Here is a 26352-nt window from a genome sequence, read left to right on the forward strand (position 1 = left end):
ATAAAGAATGCTTCTAATAATACAAAAGCAGCCCAAAAATTGAACTGATCGTGAAAAGGTTGCAAAAGAATGTTTAATAAGTTTTGTACTTGTGCATGCTCTTGCTTTTAATATTCTGAAATTGGTAAAGAAATATGATAACGCTTGCATAAAAATGCATTTTGTGATTGCTAGGTGATGACATTTCTTTGGCAAAAGGAGCTTAAAATTTTCCTTCCTGCACAGACACATGTGTGATTGTGTAAGAGGTTTTTTTTTCCCCCCCTTTTTTTTGTGTGTGTAGATGTGTGCGTGTGTGGGTTTTTTCCCCCTTTCATTATTGAACAACAGTGCATAACCAGAGCTCACTGTCTGGACGCTCTGCTTTAGCCTCCTCGTATTAACTGGGTTGAGCCATGATATGGTGCAGAGGCAGTAATGATACCGTGTGTGTGTGTGTGTGTGTGAGAGAGAGACAGAGAGGACAACAACAGATTTGATGTGGTCCTCAGTCATTTACATTGTATTAAGGCTTCCTGGGCCGCATGGGCCCGGCACGGGTCATCAATCGACCCGTGGCAGGCTATGGCGCAGCACAGCCTGGTGATAAATGCATGCTTCTGTGCCTGCAACAAAATGAATGGTTTGAACAAACAAGAAAGATGTCTCATCAAGGAGAGTGGAGATATTAAAACCCCAAGCGGGGGAAAAAAAGCAAGGAGGAAAAGAAACCCTGAGTAAGGAGATTTTCTGTGACCACAGAGACATGACACTGAACAAAAATCCTATTTCATTCAGCAGGAACCCATCAGCCCTGTTCTGCACGCTGCAGTGAACGCAGGCTTGGTTGCGTCTTCTATCCTTCTCCGTATGACTCCCCCTCCTCACCTGTCTCACTCCTTCTGTCCAGCCCTGCTTTATTACAGACTATTGACCACCCACTCGTTACACTCGTGCCTTCAAAGTACATGAGGGGTGAGGTGATGCAAAGTGCTAAATATATTAAAGGAGGTTAAAGTACACGCCGTATAATGGGTTGGAGTTTGTGAAAAGATGAAGGTGGAAAAAAAAAAATTCTTCTTTTCGAGTTGACTCCCTCAGCGCCCCTGAAGAGCATGCTTATTTAATGGCTGAAATGCAAACTTGCTGCGAGAGATCAGAGGAATGATTGAAAATCTCCTTGCTTGCTTCAAATCCAATCAATAGAGCGAATTACAAACTCCCAGTCCAATATCCTGAGAAACTGATTGACCACAAAATGTGAAGAAGTGCAGTCTATAAATAATTAGGCAGAGAAATGAGCAGGTTATTTTATTGCAGAGGCCAGCGCTAGCCTCCGATCGAAACAACTCTGTTAATTATGCTGCGGCCTGTTAATGGCACTGGCGCTTTGCTTTCCCCCGCAACACTCTGTCTGTCTGTGTGTGTCTCACACACACACATGCTCATTCTCACTCACTCATTCTGTAAGTGCCTCATGGGATACACCATTGGATCATGCAGTCCACTGCAAGTACATGTTGGGTTTTTTATTTCCCAAAGTGCATATAGTGTGTGTGTGTGTGTGTGTGTGTGTGTGTGTGTGTCTGCATGTACACTCTTGTTCATGCGGGTGTCAGGGCTTGCAGTCTTGCAAGTGCTGCGGTCGAACATAATGACCGCTGTAGCGTCAGCCCCCAACATCCATGTACCAGCACTAATACAGTGCAATCCCCCAAGACACACACACACACACATACATACACACATCACTCCTGAGAACAGTGGGCTGACCATGCTGCTGATGGATGACTTCATCAGTGGAGGAGCAGGCTGCAGGTCAGGGGGAGAAGGAATCCTGCCGTTTTCTTCATGCTAATGAAGCTCTGCAAATCACATGCTTTTTCCCTTCTACACACACACACACACACACACACACACACACACTACCCCATATACTGTACTACACACCCTTTATATGTCCCCCACCCCCATGTCTACAAAACAATGTTTTTATTAACAGCAGGGACCTGCAATATCATCATTTATTTGTGATGCAAATATTACATCAGCTTCTTCAACAACAACAACAACAATAATAATCCATCCATTATCTGTAGCCGCTTTATCCTGTTCTACAGGGTCGCAGGCAAGCTGGAGCCTATCCCAGCTGACTACGGGCGAGAGGCGGGGTACACTCTGGACAAGTCTCCAGGTCACCGCAGGGCTGACACATAGACACAGACAACCATTCACACTCACATTCACACCTACGGTCAATTTAGAGCCACCAATTAGCCTAACCTGCATGTCTTTGGACCGTGGGGGAAACCAGAGCACCTGCAGGAAACCCACGCCGACACGGGGAGAACATGCAAACTCCACACAGAAGGATCCCTGTCGGCCGCTGGGCTTGAACTAAGAACCTTCTTGCTGTGAGGTGACCGTGCTAACCACTACACCACCATGCCACTAATAATAATAATAATAATAAATAATAATAGGGCGGCACGGTGGTGTAGTGGTTAGCGCTGTCGCCTCACAGCAAGAAGGTCCTGGGTTCGAGCCCCGGGGCCGGCGAGGGCCTTTCTGTGCGGAGTTTGCATGTTCTCCCCGTGTCCGCGTGGGTTTCCTCCGGGTGCTCCGGTTTCCCCCACAGTCCAAAGACATGCAGGTTAGGTTAACTGGTGACTCTAAATTGAGCGTAGGTGTGAGTGTGAATGGTTGTCTGTGTCTATGTGTCAGCCCTGTGATGACCTGGCGACTTGTCCAGGGTGTACCCCGCCTTTCACCCGTAGTCAGCTGGGATAGGCTCCAGCTTGCCCGCAACCCTGTAGAAGGATAAAGCGGCTAGAGATAATGAGATGAGATAATAATAATAATTACACTAGAGAATATGGTAGCGTGAATAACTAAGCTATTTATTTATTTTTTCTCTTTTTTTTTACTTTTTAAGCTCCAAATTAGGATAGGTTTTGATTTTTTTTTAAATATGTAATAATAATAATAATAATAATAATAATAATAATAATACTCACTCAAATTTGAAAATGAGATAAATAGACATATCTTACATATGCACAGGCCTATTTTGTTTATAGTTTCATTGAACATTTTTAATCTCATCTCATCTCATTATCTCTAGCCGCTTTATCCTGTTCTACAGGGTCGCAGGCAAGCTGGAGCCTATCCCAGCTGACTACGGGCAAAAGGCGGGGTACACCCTGGACAAGTCGCCAGGTCATCACAGGGCTGACACATAGACACAGACAACCATTCACACTCACATTCACACCTACGGTCAATTTAGAGTCACCAGTTAACCTAACCTGCATGTCTTTGGACTGTGGGGGAAACCAGAGCACCCGGAGGAAACCCACGCGGACACGGGGAGAACATGCAAACTCCGCACAGAAAGGCCCTCGCCGGCCACGGGGCTCGAACCCGGACCTTCTTGCTGTGAGGCGACAGCGCTAACCACTACACCACCGTGCCGCCCAACATTTGTAATATTTGAAAAAAAAAACCCCAACAACCTTACACATGACTGATAACAGGATTACGCTTGTTGCCTAATCACATCACAAAACTGCCTTTTTTGGAATCAAGTTTTGCTGAATTTGAATAAAAACCGCAGAATCCTGTATTTACATCTCAGCTGTATGTGTATCCCAATAATGTGTGAGCTGACACTTGGGTGTGTCATCTTTTTATGTAATTAACTCTAAAAGAGAGCAATGTTTCAATGAAAAGAGAGAATTTTGGCAATTTGTTCTGCATCCAGTGTACGTGGACGTGGGTGTGTGTGGTGCAAGTTAAAGAGAGGGTAGTGTTTTGTGTTTGTTTTATTTTCTTTGGGAGTAAGCTGCTTCCTGACAACAGGGTGAAAACGGGCAAGAATGCAACAAGACTCAATGAGTCAGACTGCCAACTGAACTGCCACACCCAGCCCCTGGAAACAAATACACACACACACACACACACACACACACACACACACACACACACACGCTTTATGATACACTATGACCAATCACATACATGTCCTCCAAAACCAGAATGTGTGTCCCAGAAGTTGCATCATGACCCTTTACCGTCTTCACACACACACACACACACACACACACACACACACACACACACACACACACACACACACACACACACACTTCCCTGGGATTCTGCATTGTGATGGACCGCAGGGCCACAGTTAACATGGCACAGGCATGGTGCAGTGCCGCTACACTTGTTTCTTTGGAAGTAAAAAGATTATTTAAGGCATGCCTGGGCACCAGAAGCCAAACAGAGATGGCACACAGTCTTTGCCTGTGTCTCTCTTTTTTTATTTCTTTTGCTCTCTCCATAGCGATGCCCCTTCAACAATCACTGTCTCCATTCCTATCCAGCAATGCTGGCTCTGTGCCAGTCCCCTGTTTTGCTCTACATTGTTAATTTATGTTCACTGGAGAGGTGTAAGGTTCTCCAACAACTTTAGTTATCAGTTCACTTGCCAAGCAAACTGTTGCCTTGCAAAAAGAGCGAATCGCATGGCATGATGGGGAGGGGTAATGGGGAGGGGTGAGTCAGCCCCTGAGGATGTCCTAGAAGAGGGCTGCTGAGGGCAAACATGCATTAGGGCTAAAAAGCAATCACTCCCACACTCTTTCCCAAGGCTATCTGAGGGCAACATACACACGCACAGTGCTCAGTGCCAAGAAACACCCGGCGGACAGTTACCAGAATGTTTAGTCTTTAACTTTGGTTCATAGCAAGGGCTGCCCTCAAATCCAAAGTTATTAAGTGAACTGGGCTTCCTCCACTTTCATATTGATTTTCCACTAAAGAACCTGAAAATTAATAAGCTGTATTACTAAGAGCATGCATAAATCAGCCAGTCACAAACTAAGCATCATATACACTCTATTGCCTCTGCGCAGCCTAATCTACACTCAAGAAACATTGTGTGTGTGTGGAGGGTGGGGTGCAACAGTAATAGTCGGGATGAGGGAGGACCTTATGACTTGGGGACAAAAGCCCCTCTTTGTTTCTTTTGCTGCCAACTTGCGCCATGGCCTGCAGCCATAGTGATGAGGCTGTTTAATCATCAGATCAAGTTCGTGGCTTCCCTTTCCACCATGGCCAGCCAGCCCTTTCAAGGGGAGCAACCTGATCTGCATGTCCTTGCAGGGGAGAGAGGGATAAGGAGGAAGAAGAGAGGTTGAATCTGCCTCTCATCCATTCAGCCACTGGAATCAACCCATTCAACCCAATTCAATCCTCTCTGCTAGACTCATCCTACACACGAGGAGTTTAACCTAGTTTACTAGAGCTAGGTGTCTCAGTTTGTTCAGGTAACTCGTCACTCATGCCGCCTGACTTGTAACACTCATCACGCCAAGACTTGGTTTCAAAAACTCCTGACAATGGGCTTATCAAAGGCTGTCATTGTTATCTTCATTCACGTATCCTTTTGAAGTAGGGGCTCACTACTGTTTATGGGAGCAGTAAGGGAATAACGGCCGAGGACTGTCCATTGTTGGACACTGCGGTCAAACACAGGCCAGGGGTGTAAAAGTGAAAGGGAGAGGCCCATGGCTGGGTCAGGAGGCATGGCAAAGCCCAGCCACTTGTCACTATTGCCTGTCATAAAGTGATGTGACTATTCATGCTTGAAGCCAAATTGGGCCAGTCTAGTGCATAAACATCAACACCAGTTTTAATGACCTGAGCACACATTGTAAAGCAGCAAATGGAATGGGTCGACCTGAGCTGAAGGCCTGCTAAGGACTTGCCAATACAAATTAAGTATTCGTGTTTCACATCCCTCGCTTTCTGAGGTTCCTAATACTTTCTCTCTTACATAACACATAATCTTGTAATATAATTTTGTTAAGGTATTTCCATGGACCTTTCTTCCAAATGCCTCTACAATGTCAAAATGTTCTTGTATTCCTCATTATATAGACATTTGGTTACCTGCCCCACTAAACACCCCTCCCTTGAGCAATGTCCCCTGTTCTGTTTTACCAGACTCTGTAATGACTTTATCGGTCTGGATGGCACCAATAAGCAACCGACTATGGATTCCTCATGGCACAGGCATTAGACCATTAGGCATCTAACTACCCCCAACTACTGCTTCAGCACAATCCCACTTCCAAGATCCCCAAGGCTCCAAGTCTTTTCTCTCATTCTTTCATGTACATTGCTTGCACTACCACAAGAAAAGGAGGTTATTGTTCACTTGTGAATACTGAAAAGACCTGGATTCTCCTATATGGTATAACTCCGTGGTTTGGGAGGGGGGGCACTAATCACCCTAATCACAGAGCCCAGAGTCCTTCAGTCAGCCATCCCCATGTCTGAGAGGGTCTCAGGAGTGTGCAGCTGATCTCAAGGTTTACTTCCCTATTGTGGTGCTGCTTTGCTTTGAGATTGAGACTGGGGCAAGGGCCCGATCTAAGACTATAGTAGAGGCTTATCTATAGAAAGAAAAATGTCATGTGTTCCGTCCACAAAGCTCGTTTCTAGAAGTGGCACTTGCAATTCTCTGTTTTTTTGAAGTACAAAGCTAATGTGAAGGAGTATTTGCATAGACAACAGATCTCTTTTTTTCTGAGGAAGAGATTTGTTCAGGGAGATTAACCTAAAATGTCTAAACTTAGCAAATTTCCGCTGTAACACCAGCAGGACAAACAAAAACCTTTAAGGCTAGAGCATAATGTCAAAAGAACAAGAGCAAATCTGTGATGTCAAACTCAGTTTAAGGTCAAAACTCTCAGAAGAGCAAGCCCAACATTTAGCCATTAGCTGGGAATGTGGGGCAGGCTGCAAACAGCTGCAGGGGCCACTTCCTGTAGGTTAATGATGCTAAAAGTGTAGAAGTCAAGCATGGCGTCCATTTAGCCGGCTCTGAGAGAGGACTAAACAACATCTCAGCAGAGATGCCAAACCCCTCCACTTGTGTGCACGCTCTCTCTCTCTTTCTCACACACACACACACACACACACACACACACACACACACACACACACACACACACACACACACACACGTGCACACACACACCTTTGTGAAGCAGAAAAGAATACCTACACATAGCTAAAGGCCACACCGTTAGCATTTTCAAGAACACTTCTTGATGACAGACAGAGCTGAGCCAAACCTCAATCCTTCAGCGGTACCTGTGGTATGTTGCATTCAGGAATGCCATGTGGACCTTTCAAAAATGCTCATCTTCTGTGTTAGCTTTACATGAGAAACAATCCTGCAAGTCTTGAGCATCCAGGTGGTGTATTTGCTGTTAACTGAAGTGCCTTGGAGGTTTTGACAATCGCCATGTTTCAGAGTTGAGATGGAAGAAGAGTTTAAATGATTCTTAGAGGCACAAGGCAGATAGAGGGCTGAAGGGATTTAAGCAGAGCCATGTCAGCCTCCTTTAAGAGCATTTCAGTAGCCCCTTTAGCCCGTAGTGCTCTTCTGCTCAATCCTGCCCCAAGGCCTGCTGACCCCTGACCTGGTCGGTCGGCTTGGCTATAGACTCCTCGTTTGTTACTGGTTTTATTCACTGACAAAGCAGGCAGGAAGCTGGCAACTGCCCAACAGCCCCATGGGAGGATGACCATCAGCTTGCTCAGCTTACCACTTATTAGAGGAAGAGAGGGGAGGGGGATGAGACTGTTGCGGGGGCTGAATCAGAAACGTGGCTGACCTTTTTTTCTTGCCGACAGTTTTTCTAACTAATGAAACGTGAAAAAAAGCCTGGAAGCCACAAACGTTCCCGTCTCCCGCTAACCCGATCAGCAACGCATGTTAGCGCCTATGAGGCAGCAGTCCAGGGACCTGACAGAGTCTGACTCTCATCTGTGTAACGATCTGCAAAGCACATTGAAATATTATCTATCTATTTCTCTCTCTCTCTCTCACACACACACACACACACACGGGCTTCATAAAATCCATCTTTAACTCTTAATTGGCATCACACTTGCCTCTAATCAAGTTAATAAACACATTTCAGTGAATTTCCCAGAAATTTACACAAATGTACACAAATTTAGTAAATTTCCCAGAAATTGCAGCCTACCTCCTTCTTCCCCTCCCCAACCTACACCTCATACTGCGGCATCAAAGGGAGCTCAAGTAATCCAAACATAGCCACTACTCACAAAGCTCACGCACTGTCTTAGAAGGGAAGATAAAGGGAGATTTGCAGATCCACTAAGAGCTTTTTGGACTGACTCAAGCCACAAACAGAGCTCAAGCTCAGTGCTTTCTCCACAGCATAGAGTCCTACGCCTGAGAGTTCAGAGGTCTTCTGGACTATAGCAGGTTAGGAATAGAAGGGAAGGCTATTAACCTCTAGGGCTAAAATGCACTCTGATGACTCCCTGGCTCAGAAACTGTTGACAAGCATCTGTGTTCTTTTCAACAACTTATTGAGCTTCCCCCACCATCAGCACTGCCCCCTTCCCTCATCAGGAATGTAACACAACCTCTCACTCGTAACCCAAGGCCCTTCACTACCGCATCACTCTGATGTGAGGTGTAAGACAGCTGTTGTTGAATTTTTTAATGCACTTACATTTCATAGTCCGTCACCCAGCCATTGCAACCACTAATGTTTCACAGCGCAACCAAGCGAGGAAAAGTACAGTAGACTTTGATCAGCAGTAATCAGAGTCCATACTACTATAATGGAGTATGAAAGTGCTTCAGTAATGCTTGCACTATTGATAGTGCAGCTCTATTGTGAAGGCATGAAGGCTTGCTTTCTTTTGGAAAAAAAAAACCAAAACACCCAAGTCATTATCCAAGGCTAAAACTTGAGCAATGCAGGAAAAACTTTTTCCCATCAGGTTTACAATAACACACTTCAAATTTACCTTCATATTTTAGACTGTCTCAATGGCCAGGACTGGGAGGCCCATTCAATCTGTTGATTGACATTAATGTCTCAGGAAGTCATTTTTGTGAGTGAACCCTGCTGCCTTACACCAGGGCCACTATGGAGGGGAACTTTAAGTCTTTCTGACCAGTCTGGGGCCTGGGGTGGAGGTGGTTAGCGTGGCTGTAGAACATAGAGGACAATGAGTCCAGTCACCCCTTGGGCAAACCAATGAGGGGGCCTGTGCCAAGAAAGCCAGGATGGAGTGTATTTGGCTGTTGTGGTTAAAGACATACGGCAGACATCTTGAAGCGGCTTTGCAGATCACTCTAATTCTGGGGGCTTGAGATGGTTCTCCGCAATTCCATTACTGTCAGTGGTTACCACATCTATTATAGCAATTACAAGCAGGTTTCAACACTAGGAATGCTACGAGGAAGAATTGTTAACATCTGCAAAGCTTGTTCCATGTGTCAGGGGTTGTCTTTGCTTAAACACACATCTTTTCCACTCGCAGCACGTTTCTATAATGCCACTCCCCACATTTATTTACTTAATTCCACTCAAACTGTGCCTTAAAGAGATCCCTCTCGGTTTGGTTCCAAATAACTTAAAATGATGCGTGAAGGCTTGCCTTCCTTTTTCTCCATAGGCTTCATTACTTTTTAATATCTGTGCAGGAAGAGGGAAAATGGCGTGGAGATAATCAATGGTATAGAAGCAGTAGGCCATTAATCTCCCAATGGATTCCATTCTAATACACACACTTGCATGGGCAAACATGGGCTCTGTCGAATGCACATGTCTGCCTGGATGGGTGACTTAATGAAACAGCAAACTCTTGCCTTCTCAGAGGAGTTTCCTCTCAGTGAAAAATGAGTCATCTAGCATTTTCAGTGCATCACTGAGGCAAAGGAAGAGATGGAAACAACACATTGAATTCAGGGGAGACTCAAATACGCCCCATGCGAGCGAGCAGCACAATGTGAGCAGCAGGCCGGAAACAGTGGGAGAACTGGAGCAAGTCCCCATGGAGATTTTATCAAGGATCCCTAATGTGAACAAGAGTTCAGCTGATCTGGGAGTAGGGCACAAAGACAGGGCAGGGGAGGAAAGGTGACCTGCAGTAATGAAGCAAGGCTGAAGGAGAGATAGATAGCGAGAGAGAGAGAGAGAGAGAGAGAGAGAGAGAGAGAGAGAGAGAGAGAGAGAGAGAGATATGGGGGAGGGTTGAGAAAGAAGGGAAAATGGGGGAAAGATAGAGCAAGAGAGGGAAAGAGGATATGAGAGACAGGATATGAGAAAGATAGAGAGACAGACAGTGAAAGAGAGGCAGAAAAAAAAAGAAAAGCCCACCACCTGGGTCTGTTGTGGTGTAGGTGAGGTGTGTTTTTACACAGAGATTTGTACATAGTGACCTTCACTCAGGGTGTGCTGTAACTGGAGCTTACTGCTGGTTCTCGGAGACCTCATCTCAATGTGCTAGACAGGCACATGAAGAAAGAATTAGCCACTGTGACCCATCCACAAAGGTAACAGAAATGCACCTTTTTACCTCTGGGTGGAATTAAACCTAGCAAATTTAATACACAATGACACATCCACAGGCACAAGGTTCAGGCACACTGGAGGTGAAAAATTAAGATGAATGTCTGGGAGACGGGAGAAAGAGAGCAGTGGGAGACGTTCTGAAGAGATCTCGAGAAGCTGGTGGGCGGCTTGGCAACCACCAGCACAGGGACAACAAGCAGATGATTGTAGGAATAAGCAGGGTGAAGTTTGATATGTTTTTCATGTAGGGAGGGTAGCTTGGGGGCGACAGACACAATGCAGCATGCCTAAGAGGATTGCAGGCAGGGATAGAACACGCTGTAGCCCTGAGGTGGCAGAGATTTTGTGCCTGTGTGGAAATCACTGCTGTCACTATGTGTATGATTCACCCCTGCCAGTGCACTCTGCTGTGACGAATGAGCTGCACTTCATTTACTGGTGATTATGCGGGTTGCTGGCCCTCTAAACCCCTTTGAACTTGTAATTGCTGCTGGTTTTAAATAATGAACATTAAGGGGGATTCGTAAAAGTGTGGATAATTATAGGTTTTCCCCCTTTTTCTTGTGCTTCTTGGAAGAAGAGGAGGAGAAGCAGGGAGGTGGTTTGAGCTGCAGAAGTGTGCCACATTGCGCCAGGCCTTTTTAAAAAAAAAATCTAAATCAGTGTAGCAGCTCGGTTTGTAGAGCAAGCTTTTGTGTGTGAACCTTGGAAGCCCTGGGGATACAGGGACTAGCACACAATGATCAATATTCACACAAGATTCACATCTGGAGCCAAAGCCTGCTCCAGTTAGATTTGCATTTAGTCTTTTTGGTGCCATGTTCCTTGTACCAGATATGTGATTCCTTTCGATAATGGGCAGTCTGTGATATGTGCTTCTCTGTGTAGCCATACAGGCTTCCATGAAATTCAACTACCAGGGAAGTTCTGGTATGCACTTGCTAATAGCGGTACTTGTGAGGACCAGAGCCAAATCATCACATGGTCCTTAGGCATTCAGGCAGGGTAATGCCATGTGGTGCAGGGGGTGTGGGCACATCGTGGGTGGCAGTTTCGAAAATTGTGGGTGGGGAAAACATTAAAGATGCTATGAGGTGTGGAAATGTTTTTTGCCTTGGCTAATTAAGCATCCATATCAACATGCAAGTTCACTTTTTCATTAACGTAAATGAATGTTAAAATAAAACATTTTAGCAAACACAGTGTATCATACAAAATATCAAAAACATTAAAAATAATTTCACTGTGCAAATAAATCTGATGGTCTAAATACTCCTTGCACACACTGAGGAGAGAGAATACATAGTTTTTCATTTTCTTCAAAACTATTATTTCAAATGCTATCAATCCAAATGTATTTTGGCTGTTTGGTAGATTTGAAATTGGTCAGTCATTACAGCTAATAGAAAACTAGGCATTCCTGTAATATCCACTGAAGGTGAAAAATGTCAGTATAGTGCACAAAATATCATTATATTTTATTAACTCTGAAACTTTGTTTCCCAAGTTTTTAAATTCAATTTTAGATTTTATTTATTTATTTTTTTACCATGGCTGTCATGAGTGCCACTGTGGCAGTTTATAACACAACAACAGCTTCCCACCACGACTCAAAAACAGTGCCTAACATTGTGGCTTCACATTCTCAACCCTAATCAGCAAAAGCCGAAAGAGCAGCAGCAAAGAAAGAGGGTAGAAAACTCACAACACAAAATGGCAGCAGTAGGTTTTGGGGGTCCCATGGCAAACCAAACAGAGAAACAGAGTCAGTTTTTGATTACAATCCCACTCCCTTTTCTCAACTCCCCCTTCCCTTCTTTTTGCTACTTCCATGTTTGTGCTGTTTCTTTTCCCCATGCATTTCCCTTCTCCTGGTGTGAGCTGAATATCAAAGGGGCTGTATGGAGGCCTGCAGCACATAAAGCCATCTCCCAGGACCCTCCTCAGATCCAGAGCCACCATGCTGATTAATGCCACAGCCAGCCCGTGACCTGCCAGGGTCTAGCCCTGCTAACACCTCTGGCACTGACTGGTGGAACAGAGAGGGACTAGGGGAGAGGAAGGAGGTTTTAAACTCCACCATTTAGCCATGAGGGGGAAATCCACATTTTTTTTTTAAATGGCATGGTAAAGAACATATGCATCTGGCCCCTGAAGTCTTCAGTCAGCTTTAGTGTTTCCACACGAGTGTTTATCTCGTCTTGCCCCCACGGCCCATTACATCACTGTGGTGTTTGGAGAAGTAGAGGGCCAGGTCTTTTTCATAGTGTGCACACCAGTGTTATTGCTGTGGATGGTTGACTGAGGGTTGGACGTTTGGGGCCTCCTGCTGCTGAAGCGTGGGCTGTAGGAGGAGTCTCTAATGGGGTCTGGAGTTTATAAATCTGACTGCAATGCTCTGCATGCTCTCTGCTCCGTTTGGCTTCTCTTCAGGTCAGAGGAGGTGCAGTCACCTCTGAATGCCAAATCGCCCATCTATGCGGCCCCTGTGGCACGCTTCACTAACCAAGCATGGTCAAAAAAAACCTAGCACTGCTGCATTCTAACATCCAGCACCATTGTCTGGGAGTGAAGCACTGAGAGAACCATCGTTTAAACACATTGGGTTGTTCTCTGCTTAGCTACTGGGTTGGAATCTGAGAAACCTCAATCATCCGCACACACTGTGAACAGCTTCCATCCTCTCGTGAAACCTCTCATTTTTGCTCATTCATTAAATAACGACCAAGAAGGCATTAACAAGAGCAGTGGAGAAATCACAGAGAGCGAAGTAACCACCAGCTACAAATTGCACGTACAATTCCACTGAGGGGCAACCTGCTCTCTTACAGCAAGAAATAAAACGTGTAAGTATACAAAGAAAAAGAAAATATAATAATTCCACAAATTCCAATGCGTCTCAGACACGAGGAACTAGTTATTTTGTTTTATTTTCTTCCCTTAACCACACTTAGGGATGTTTTAGTATGTTAGAGTTGCACAGAGGAATCAACCCTTTAAACAGAAACTATGACAGCAGGATTAGAAAGTAAAGTCAACAGATTTGATCTTTCAGTGAGAAACAATTCCAGACGCCTCTACTCTAATGCCGTTGTAACACTTGGAGCTGCTGGAGGCTTACGATAGGTGCACTGTAAACAAGGCTTTGTCAGTCACCGAAACACAGAGCCAGGAATTAACATTAAGGCCATGGACATGAAATGCAGAGACTGGTGTGGCTTTTCTTATAATTATAGAGTCCATGGAAAGCCTAGAAACTTGATATGAATGTTTTAAAACTTTCAGTTTTCTGTTCACTCGTAATGAAAGTAAACTCCTCTCTTGTTTAAGGCCAAACAAGACAGACAGCACATGTCTAGAAAACAAATGTTTTCCATAATTCGTACTGCATGTGCAAAGCCCGTGTTTTGATTGTCATGGCTCTTCAATTCATAAAAGACAGTGTATTCATGACAGTGAGCCTAGTCATGCCCCCCGCCCCCCCGCCCCAGGTTTACAGCTCTATGTGAGAACAAGGGAATCAGAAAACAGATGGCAGACAGGGATGACTTGCATCATCGTTATGGGTCTATTGAGCAGTCCGGACTGGAACACACTGACAAAAGCACAAGCCAGACCTGCCCCTTTGGTAATTACCCCTACTTCAGCGACTTCAAAAACACAGCTACTCTGCAACCCCTGCTGACAATTAGTTTTGCTGCACAAAAACCTCTCATAAGCAACTCATAAACACATACATATACATAATTAGGTTTCCTGGTAGAACAAACATAAACAACCACATGGATGCGTATACACACACACACACACACAGAGCTTTGGCACTGAACCGAACTGTTGCCTGGGTTGCCACGGGTGACTGGAGAGTTGACTTCTGGTTTTGGAAGCAAACGAGCACATGACAGATTAGTGTGTGGGCCTCCTTGAGCCCTGCACCCCTCTGACCCCATGGCACCCCAATGGCCACCTCACCCCACCTCTAGTCGAACACAAAACAAGCACTATCCGGGCACTAAATGAAATCGCGTCTTATGAATGGCCAAAGTATTAGCCCTCACAGCACGGCTGCATTGACATGCTGAAACAAAAGTGATGAAGGAGGAATGTGGAATAAGCTCGTTTTAAAGTGGAAAGGAGCAGAACATCCATGCAAGTGTGTGTGCGCACACATGTGTATCTGCACATGTGCCCAATCTTTAAAAATGTTAGCAGATGTGCTCCAGCAGCATAACAGCAGAAGGATAGAACTATATTTGGATTAGGAATTTGGATTGGATTTGTTTGCTACTGTCATCTGGGACAAGCATCCTTAGCAGACCTGGGCACATGTATTATTGGCTTAACCTGTTTATTTGCTTATCGGTTCATTTTCCAATGAGTTTTAAGATCACGTCTCTACGGGAGTGACCTGGAGGTGACACTAGGTTACTATGGCAATTACTGTTCCTTAGGGGGCTGTGAATGCTGTAGCCCTGTGTGTCCAGGATCAGGTAATCGTGAGATTAATATCCGTTTTAACAGCAGCATACAAACCAACAAACTCTACAAAAAATCCGGTTTGTAACAATCTGACAATCTATGTCTAATAGCTATCAATAATTTCTTTTCAAAAAAGCCTTTCAGCATGGATGATCAGCAGCTGCTATGAAGCCTCACACGAGATGGAAGTTACAGATTGAAAACGAATCTTATAACATAAGCCCATATAAAGACGTGCTAATGTGCTATTAGGTTCTGCCACAGACCTCCAAAATGGTCATGGGATCTATCACTTCTCTTTCAATGACCCCAGGGGAGCAATACACCTGGCTTTGCAGCTTAGCAGCACTTCCCAGTCAGGCTGGTCAGGAGGCAGAATGGCAAAGAACCTGAGAGGCTTGATCTCAGAGAGAGAGTGAGAAAGAGACCATGCTACTGTTCCACCATCTGACCAACTCTAGACCCTTGTAGAAATCCACTCAGCCTTGTTTCTAGCCTGCTCAAAGGGGCCTATTTATATTCATTGGTGTTTGAAGGTTTACGTTAGTGAAAAGACAGGCCAGGCCTGGAGTGGTATCTTTGTATCCGAGTGCTTCCTGTTTTTATTGCAAGGCCGACCCTTGGCTTTGCAAGGGCGTGAGGGCTGCTCTAGAGGAGGCGAGACGGGGGCACCAACAGGCTGCGAGATTTCGGAGTAGTTTTCTGCTAAAAAGTGCCTTCACACTTTTTGTTAAATCTAGTACACGTTCCTTATCACATATCCTCTCTTTTTCTAAGTTTTCCTTTCTTTCATTCTCCTAGCATGTAAAGCTGAGCAGAGGAATCTACCCTGCTGAGAAGTTTACTTTCCTGATAACGTAAGCTTGTTGCACTATAGGAAAGCTTATAGCAACACTCTAGGATTTCCCCTTTCCTAAAGGTATTGGTAAACATCCAGAAAAGCTGGGAGAAAAGACAGACAGCCACTGAGTGTGCATGGCCAGTTTACGCCAGCTGATCTCCGCTCCAGTCTGCTGAAAGATGCTGGGGTTTTTTTTGCGCTACCGCATACTGTATGAGAGCGCATTAAAGTAAACGCAACCGCATTTCAGTCTTGCATTCTTCATAGAGGATGGTGTGGGACCAGGCATCGTTCCCATCCCTTAGGAAGCTGTTGGTGGGTGCGAATTGAAGCGCTCCTTTTAAGCAGAGACAATTGTAATGGCGAAAAGCTCAGTGAGATTTCTCCCATGAAAGTGTGGGGTCAAAGTGTGCAGGGGAGGCAAGAGAGGGGAGGGCCATCGATTTTGTTATACTGAATCCAAAAGCCAACAATTGTTACTGTTGGCCTGTGTTGTTTTTCCGCGCACGGGCAGGGGGGCTGTCCTTTTGAGCTTTTCAGAAAAGGTGACAATGGCTGGATGTTGAGAACATATGTAGAGAGACCCCTGGAGCTCATGGAAGAGTAGCTCCATGCTGGCCTGAGCATTTGAGAAAATACAACCCTACTTCTTTCATTCTGCCCTCTCTAATGAATGCCTGAATGCCAGAATGCCCCAATAGGCCATTCAGGGGCCAAAGTCCCCAAGAATTCTCTCTAGCACAAACGCATCCTGAAATAGGAAATACATTTGCTTAACAAATTAAAGTAAAAAGTAAAAGACTTGGATGTGCTAGTGTGTGGTATGTGTATGTGTGTGTGACCAAGTAAGGAATTGTATAGGGGCTGCAGTGAGTAGTACAGGATAATTCAATTAGGCTTTTTTTTTTTAACAGGAAAAAACTATAAAGGTAGGTTAAAAGGAAAGGATTATTGCTTGTACAAGTCCAACCAGGGGTTTTCACAAAAGGGTTCAATAAAGATGGGAGAAAACATGTAAAAAGCAAGAGAGCTACCAAAAGAAGAGGAAAATGGGGTCTTGAAAGCTGTACTTCCATGAATTAAAAAAAAAATACTCTGAGGCTTAATCTATCAGGCTTTATTCTCTCTCTGCCTTTCTTCTTTTTGTCTCTCTCTCTCTCCTTCTTCTCATTCACTATTTTAAAACAATTCTAAAGAAAATTGGTGGAAAAGGCTGTATAGCTCTCTGTGAATCAGCAATCGCAGGCGCTAAGAGAAGCCCACAATAGGCATTCCTTGAGTCGCCAGGAAAGACGCCTAATGATCCCTCAATAAAGCAAGAAATTTCTGCACGGTGTGAGCCAAGTAAATTAACCAGGAGGCGTGTGTGTGTTAAAAAAAAAAAAAAATCACCGTGGTAGGTGGCTCAAAAGAGGCCTCTAAATTTTTCTTCCCACTCGTCAACCAACTTCAAACTTGAAGGTAGAGAGCCAATAAAGAAAAAATAACACCTGTGATGTTATCTCTCCCTAACATTCATTCTCCAATGAAACATGTTTTACTGATTTGCTGAAAATTTCCAGCAGAGGAGATATAGCCATGAACAGCTGTGAAGTCATTTTGATAATGATGGGAATAATAAGCACATGGCAAGGTTCAGGGCTCGGCTGTTGAAGCTTCACTGCTCCTGAATAGGGAAAAGTGATTAAACAGCTCCTGATTATCCCTGACCAATATGTAATGGATTTACAGGCCTTTCAATTAGGCTGTATTTGCAAGACCTCATTATTTGGGCTTTGCTTAGGTAATCAGGCCTGGGGTTAACCGTTCTGCATTGGGGGTGCTCCAGCCAGCAAGGCCACAGAGTGCATGTGACCTTGTGACGCATACAGATCACAGGGTGCAAGGCCGCTGCCTTCATATTCACACACACACACACACAGATATATGTAGACATACATGGCTCAACTTCCTGCATAGCTCCTTATGTAGCCGCGTGCTCAGGAACAGAATTGCATGTAACCTGACCTTCTAGGTCCAGATCAATACAGCTTCTAGTCTCCGATCATGTCCTGACATCAGAGAGGGCAACGGAACATGACCGTCTCTGGCCCCTCGCTCACCCCCACCAGCCTGACCCCCCCTGGCCTGCTCTTACCTGGCTTACCCGGGCAACCCATACACAAACACACACCAAACACCAGTCAGGATCTCATATGCCTCCCCGTAATCACAACACACAATTTCTATAATGCATCCTTTAAATATTTAATGGGATGAAGAATGCGTGTGTGCTGCACTGAGCATGTGTGTGAAAGAAATGTATAGAAAAGGTGTATTGTAAAGGGTTGTTTAAAACTATAATGAGAATTTAGTTCTCGTCAGCCACAGACTTCGAAGTGAAAGGTAATGAGATACTAGAAAATTGTTGTGGTTTTAAGAAGCCTCTTTGTGGTTGGAGAGGAAGAGTGTGGACGGTGTTGTGCAAGCTCAAGCTTCATGTCTTCATGTCTCAGTGGTTTAAGGCCACTTTCGACAGGGGAAAGCAGGCCAGCTGATTGTGGTGACCTCAGGAAAATACCGATATAAATCAATGCAAATGTAAATCAATCTGGCTTTGATTTGTGTGCGTTCAGGTGAGTATACAGACATATTGTTTCTGAATGTGGTTTGTGTGTATTATTGGAAGAGTGGTATCACGTATCAATCTGCAAAAGAAAGCGAGTAAAAGAACACTTACTGTGAGGTGCTGGAAGAGCCATGCTCGCATGATGTTGGTAGCCACCTTGGGGAAGATGCCACGTTTTTTCTGTCGCTTTTTGTCTTTGTCTGGGTCGTCATCGTCACCTGTACCAGGCGAGGCCACGCTGTTGTCTAAGCCGTCTCCTGGTCAAAACGAGAGCTCTTTAGAAACGGAACATAATCTCCTACAGCTTCATGCACTTTTTGTAACGTAACCTCACTCATGGATGGGAGGTTACTGGATCTGAGTTTTGGTTTGACTGAAATAAAATCCTGAATCATCAACATAACGAGTAGGATTAAAAAAACAAAACAAACAAACAAAAAAACAAACAAAAGGCAAGGAAATTATTCTAAAAGCAACTCTTACTGAACTGGAGCTCATCTCATCTCATTATCTCTAGCCGCTTTATCCTGTTCTACAGGGTCGCAGGGAAGCTGGAGCCTATCCCAGCTGACTACGGGCGAAAGGCGGGGTACACCCTGGACAAGTCGCCAGGTCATCACAGGGCTGACACATAGACACAGACAACCATTCACACTCACATTCACACCTACGGTCAATTTAGAGTCACCAGTTAACCTAACCTGCATGTCTTTGGACTGTGGGGAAAACTGGAGCACCCGGAGGAAACCCACGTGGACACGGGAAGAACATGCAAACTCCACACAGAAAGGCCCTCGCCGGCCATGGGGCTCGAACCCAGACCTTCTTGCTGTGAGGCGACAGCGCTAACCACTATACCACCGTGCTGCCTGAACTGGAGCTCATGCCGTTAATTAAATTATATGAGCATGCTTGAGATAAACAGGAGAGGAAGGAGCTAATTTTAAACCTACTGATAAATGCGCGGAGATAAAATACCAACAAAACAAACAAACTTGAGTGTTGTTTCTAAGGAATCGTTGAAGAGAAGATGAGAAGTGTGCAGTGGTGTTTCATTATGGCACTTGGACGCACATAATAGAGCGCAGTCCATATCCCCTTGGTCCCTCCCCCTTCCGCCCGCTCATTTGCATGATAGGGGCATGGCAGCTTTGTGTTGCATTAATGCCTGTCAGCGTTTGATTTGGGCAGGAAACATGCGCATATCAAGGCAGGCTGGCTTCCTTTAAACCTAAGTTCTAATCCCAAGCCCTCGCCTTCTTTCTCCTCCTCTGCACCATTAACTGTGCATTAGCAAAAATGATTTACTTTTAGCAGTGGTGGTTATTTTTTCTTGCCCTCAGGCAAAAATGCCTTGAAAGCCTTCCTTGAGGGCATCTAAATTATGTATCTGAAAAACTTCTCCACTAAGGCATAGCAGGACCCTGACATTCTCCAAATCCAGACTTGTATGTCTTCCTGTTTTTGGAGAAACATCAATCACGTGCACCTACACAAGCCATAATCTCACATAAATATTTGAAGTAATAACATTAAAAAACGGGGAAAGAAAAAGGATCCAACCGGAGGAGTAATCATGTGCAGAATACATGAAGAATACAAGGACAGTGCAGATGTCCCCCTTCTCTACATCTTTTTATTCTCTTCTTTTTCAATATCGTTCCCTTTTTCTTCTCTACCGAGTGCTATGCATGTCTTCTATAATCATTAGTGCAAAGGCACACACAAGAGTGAAACAGAGGGCATGCAGAGTCTCTGCTCTCTGCCCGGACTTATAGAAACTGCCACTGCAGCCCCACACATGAGGGAATAGTGGACAGGGTCTGTGAGCGTTGTAATTGTAGAATGGGCATTCATTAGCAGCAAATGCCATAAATCCCAGGCTAAGTAAAAGCCCTTGTTCAGGAAAGCCTAAAACAATAAACTGGAGCCAAGCCGTAGCCTCAGTCTGACCGTGTGTGGCTTCCTGAGAAATGCGACCCAGACGGCGTGCTAATTCTCCAGTTTGCTCTCCACTTCAATAATAATAACATCACCCAAGGAGGGGAGAAGCTTGTGTGTACGCGTGTGCGTGGGGAGAGGGGGGTTTACACATGTCGTTTTTCTGTGTAGCAGTACAAACTTGTGTTGTTGTGGTGGTGTCATAAGCTGCGCCTGCTGTTGGCCACACGGCCACTTTGGTAGAGTCCAGACGCAGAGAGGCTGAGTGGCCCTGGCCAAAAGGATGGCAGATTAATTTTATTGACGTTTCCATTTTCACTGCAACGCGATAGCCTCCCCCCTCACCGGGGCTGGGCCGACCCATGCGTATTTACAGACTGACCTGTCACTTCATTACCCTCCAGCTCTGGCCGCTCCAGTAGGCTCAGCCTGCCTCCCCAGCAGGGTGAAATCAGACTCCCAGGCTTTCAGCAACTCTCTTTCTCCCTCTCTTACACACACACACACACACACACACACACACACACACACACACACACACACACACACACACACGTGCATGTGCTCCTACACTGTACACAATGTGAGCAGCCTGCTTCTCAGCTAGCTATATGTATAAATGGAAATGCGTTTATGTTTGCATGTAGTCAGAGTAATACAAATGTGTGAAGAAAGAAAGAAAGAAAGAAAGAAAGAAAGAAAGAAAGAAAGAAAGAAAGAAAGAAAGAAAGAAGGGCAAACTTGCACACCCTCATTACATCTAAAGGCAAGTTGGTGATTTACATCCGCCCCCACTCCTTTCTTATGAGCCAGAGAAGATGTGCTGCAGGGCAAATTGTCCCAAACACTAATGGCTTCTGACTGTTCCCTGGCAACTCTGGCATTTTAACCTGTGTGGATGTGCAATCTGCTAAAAAAGAGAGACAGAGAGAGAGGGAGAGAGTGGAAAAAAGGGAAGGGGAAGCATCCCATCATCTGCCTGTGTGACACAGATGGGGATGGCTATTAGGAGGCAGGCGAAAGGCCTCAGGGAGGAGAGGTGCTGGAGTGTAGCCCCAGGCACTTGTGGAAAAGCAATGCCCTTGAAGGATGAAAAAAGCCAGGCCCTATTGCCCTCCTTCTTTATTCCCTCTTTCTTCTCACTCCATCCCTCTTTGTGCCATCTCGACAAAATATGTCCCTGATGTAAGCATGCATGTCTGGACAGTAAAGCTGATCCTAGAACATAAATAACACAATTTCCAAACAAATGGGTGAAGTCATCACTAAAGCCCGATTATTAAACTTTTACCCCGTATTATTATGTATGATAATATTTATGCCTCATTAAAAGTCTAAGATCTCAGTAAATACCATCTTCTTCAATTAACAGAATTTTGGGAGATTCTGTCCTGTGGACATGCACTGATGTGTGTCCTGAAATCCTGAAAGACAAGTATATAGAGGTTATGTTTGCCTGCAGGATGCTACAAATAAGTCCTGCGGATATAAATGTGTTGGCTACAAGGCTGGGAGGCATGGTATGCTCCAAGGTTAGTGCTCAGCGATGACGCTAAGGTCACAGTACTGAACTTTTTAAAAGGTGATCTGGCACACAACACTCTGGGTCATGTCATGCAAATATTTGAAAAAAAAAAATGATTTGCTTCCAAATGCAAAGAAGATGTAAAAGTAAAAATTTAAAGTTGATGTTTTGACACTAGGTACAGATGGAAAACCTTCTATAACTAGCAGAGGCCAAGCTTTGTATTCAGTGAGTGACTTAGCAGTGGATTTGTGTTTCGCTTGACTTGGGCATTTGTTTCAGGGTAATGGAGCATAAATGTGGAAGCACTGCCTTCCAGAGGCTGTGCTTAAAGTGACTAATTTAGACCCCACTAGAGCTAAAGCTTCCCCCGACCCACTGGGTTATGCTGTTCGTGAAGACTCCGCCATATTCAGCAGGAAAGCACAAGGATATTGCATGATGCCTCAGCGTCAGTGTTTAAACAGGAGAGCAGAGGGGTGCATCCTAGAGAGCAGTGACCCAAGCCATAGAGCTCACCTTCAAGCCCTCAAAGGCAGAGGGAACAACGCAGGCCCTGTCTTGTTACGCCATCTCCTCACCTCAGCCTGAAGTACTGCGCTCACAGCTCCCTCCTCCCTTTTGCCGATTCTCCTTCAAGGCTCCCTTGCCGAGAAAGGGAGGGAAAAAAAGGAGGGATTTTAAGCCTTTTTTCCCCTCCTTTTCTCCTGAACCTTTCAGTCGGCATAAGCAGCATTTAGCACATTCAAGAGCCCAAATGGCTGCCAATGTGGGCTGTAGCAGGGGCTCTGCTTTCTTTGTCCAGTGTCCCCCCTCCTCTTTTTTTATTTACTCAGGATTCATGCAGGGACCCTCGCCTGCACCCAGGCCACATGGTCCTGACACAGAGCACTTCCATTCACACTGCAGCAGGCCTCATCGCACAGGCACACACACTCACAAAACACACACTTCTGTCCACTGCTGGATTGGTAGTTTAGCACTCTCTAAAGGCTGGATTTGACTGTACTCGCTGGTTCAAGTCACAGTTCAGTCCAGCTCAGGTGAAGATAATACAGAGTGCAGGATCAGATTGCCCCAGAGGACCGATGTTTTATGGCAATTATTTCCTGAGCAGCAGTGTGCATGCTAGCCACTAGCCTGTAAAACAACAGCTTGGTAAACACTGCACTGTGCTAACAAATTAGAAGTGAGACACTGCAAGTCATTAGCAGCTCTATGAAAGTTTTTTTTTTCCCTCCACACAGGCAATTTAGTGTAAACCAGGAAAACTCACACATTCCCCCCCCCCCTTCTCCACAAACCAAAAAAACTCTACAGAAACTTGTCTCGCCTTCACACACAGCTGCATCCTCTCTCAGCGTTAATCTCTATCTGTGTATTGTTTTTTTCCAACTGCAGCACTAATTTGTGGTTGTTTGCGCTGAAGAACACATAGTTAGGCCTGCTCGTAAATGAAGTGGAATAAGAGGTTTAATGAGATGTCTTTTTGCAAAGGGAGGATGCAGTGTGTTTGAGGGGGTCAAAGCACACACACACACACACACACACACACACACACACACACACACACACACACACACACACACACACGCATACATACCAGCGCCCCCCAGCCCTGCCATCAGAAAGATAGCTTTCTAACATCCTAGGAATGCTGTAGATAACCATCACCTCTGTACTGAGGCACTGCCCTGACCCAGCAGCACAGAAACTCAAACCCAGGACAAGGAGAAAAGCTGAGCCAGTGTAGCTCATGATCACGTGTGCCTACCTTTACACCACATCAAGCCCTCGTACCTTTCTTTAAAAGTCCCAAAAGGGAGAAGGAATAAGAGCGAGTAAGAAGTAATAGGAAAAGAAGTGTCCTTCTCGCCATCAGTTCGAAGTGATAATCATCTGCCAATAACCCTGATGTTTGGGGAAGCCCAGCTATGTATATTATCAAAGGCTCTGGGTTGGATAATTACAAGTGTAATTAACCTGCTACCTGTAACAACAATTATCTAATTACATCATAAATAGGGCCTTTGAGAGGCCCACAATGGCTGCTCCCGGTCTCTGATTGCACCCCTGATTTTCCATCCTCCCTCCCCTCCCCTCCCCTCTGCCACTCATTAGCCTGTTAATCACTCAGCACCACTGATGATTTCATAAGTCACAAAACCTTTCATTTAGATCAGTGCTGTATGCGTGCCTAAATTACCAGGCTCCAAGTGCAAAAGTCCTCACAACTGCCACAAGGGTTCGGCGCAGAAACTGACACTAAAATGTTTTAAGATGCCAAAAATGATCTGTAATGACTGAGACAACAAATCCAGTTGTGGTCAGAAGTTTACATACAGTGACATGAATGTCATCTTGGATATGAATACCATGGCAATATTTGGGCTTTCAGTAATTTCTTTGAACTGTCCTTTTTCTGTAGCAGAATGATTGTACAGCATCCATCTTTAATTTAAAATACAACACACTAGAATTTGGTGCACAAGTTTTAATCTTCTTTGGGTTTTCTGAAATCAACACAGGGTCAAAATTATACATACAGTGTCAAATTTACATACGTTCACTTAGATTATTACTTCAGAGGTGCTGAAACTTCCAAAATGTCTTTTATCTTGCCAAGGCCGAGGTCTCTTAACTTCCTGTTAGTGATCATGATTGACTACAGCTGGTAGCTTCTCTGTGTCTTCATAAAAAAGGGTTTGTTTACAGCACTCATTGGATTGACCAACACACAGTAAAATGGGAAAGTCCAAGGAGCTCAGTGCAGATCTGAGAAAAAGGATTGCAGATGTACACAACTCTGGAATGTTTCTTGGAGCCATTTCTGAACAACCACAAATTCCAAGATCAGTTCAAACAATTGTATGCAAGTTATTGTAAGGCGTAGTCACTTTGCCAAGCCACTTTGCTTCAAGAAAACCTAAAGTGTCACCCTCAGCTGAAAGGAAATTGGTTTGGATGGTCAGGAAAAACCCGGGAACCACCATGGGACAGACCTGCCATGAACTGGAAGCTGATGAATCGTTGTCTACAGTTCAGTGAGTTTTACATCACCATGGATTAAGAGGCTGCTATCCAAGAAATAACCCCCTGCTCCAAAATTGACACCTTCAAGCTTAACTAAAATTTGAAGCTGACCACACGGACAAAGAAAAAAAGCTTTCTGGAGGATAGCTGTATGGTCAGATGAGACAAAGATTGAGTTGTTTAGCCACAATGACCACCATGTACAGAGGGACACTGTACCAGCTGGTGGTGGTGGTGGTGGTGGTAGGCTCATTATGCTTTGGGGCTGTTTTGCTGCCAGTGGAACTGATTCATTGCACAAAGTAGACAGAATAATGAAGAAGGAGGACTACCTCAGAATTCTTCAGCATAAACCATCAGAAACTTGAACAGGACTTGAGACTTCCAACAGGACAGTGAACCCAAACATGCATCAGAGCTAGTTGTGGAGGATAAAGCAAGCTAACATTAAGCTTAAAACAAGTCCTGACTTCAACCCTGTTGAAAATATATGGACTGTGTTTATAAGTCGAGTCCATGCCAAGAAAAAAAAATTAATTGAACTCTACCAATTCTACCATGAAGAGTCATGAAATATCCAACCAGAATTCTGCTAGAAGCTTGTTCATGGTAAACAAAAATGTTTGGTCAAGGTGAATCTTGCGAAGAGACATTTTACTCAAATATTAGGTGTGCTGTATGTATATTTTTGACACTGTATGTATAATTTTTACCATGTGATGACTTCAGAAAACCCAAAGAAAATTTAAACTTGTGCACTAAATTCTAGTGTTTTTTAAATTAATGATGTATGCCAGGGGTGGGCAATTATTTTTTCCATGGGGCCACATGAGAAACAGAAAATTTTGTGGAGGGCCGGACCAAAAGGCTGAACTAAATTCTGCGTAATATTAATTGTATTTCTTTATATAAAGCAGTAAATAACATTGTTTTTACAAGCTGCTAAGACTGGTAAGAGTATGGAAAAAACGAGGTTGCCTTACAAAAAAATGTCATTTATTCAATCAAATTTCCCAAAACAATGGTTAACAAAATGTGAACGTTTGTACCATTTTTTTTCAGTCACATTCACCCCAAAACACAATAAAGACATCACAATATTGTCTTTCTACTCCAAATATCAAGCAAGATACATCATATTATAATAATGATGCCGTGTCGATTCGGTGTAGGTATCAGATCTACAGATCGGCTCGGGCTCTGGCGCTTGCTGGTGATGTCACACTATGTGATTGGCTGGACCGTTTGAAGGATGACGTACAAGTTTGTGGTTGGTCTGGACAAATTACCGAAGTAGTTATCGCGGGATTAGGTTTCGTGGGATTTCATGTCATGTTCATATCGCGCGCATTGCGTTTTTGTTGAACACAACTTCAAAATAAAAGCAATGCACATTCAGTCCATGCATGAGGTAACATTAGAAAATACGTTTATTTTGTAATTTCTAATTAACCTTACGCGGGCCGGTCAGAATGAACCAAAGGGCCGGATGCGGCCCGCGGGCCGTAAAATGCCCAGGTCTGATGTA

At 44.5% G+C, this 26352-nt stretch overlaps 1 protein-coding gene across 12 annotated transcripts in view; it reads right to left on the reverse strand.

Annotated features, from left to right (window-relative positions):
• Positions 1-26352, reverse strand: part of meis2a (Meis homeobox 2a) — a 77637-nt gene that overhangs the window by 25402 nt on the left and 25883 nt on the right. For 11 of the 12 annotated variants that reach the window (XM_060934606.1, XM_060934614.1, XM_060934611.1 and 8 more), the window contains one exon: positions 18437-18582. In XM_060934606.1, the coding sequence (XP_060790589.1) occupies positions 18437-18582 (146 nt within the window). The remainder of the gene's footprint in view (positions 1-18436; positions 18583-26352) is intronic. The other variant, XM_060934607.1, reaches the window with a different exon arrangement.

The sequence above is a fragment of the Neoarius graeffei genome, chromosome 11 (genome assembly GCF_027579695.1).
Source record: "Neoarius graeffei isolate fNeoGra1 chromosome 11, fNeoGra1.pri, whole genome shotgun sequence".
In the NCBI taxonomy this organism is placed as follows: domain Eukaryota; kingdom Metazoa; phylum Chordata; class Actinopteri; order Siluriformes; family Ariidae; genus Neoarius; species Neoarius graeffei.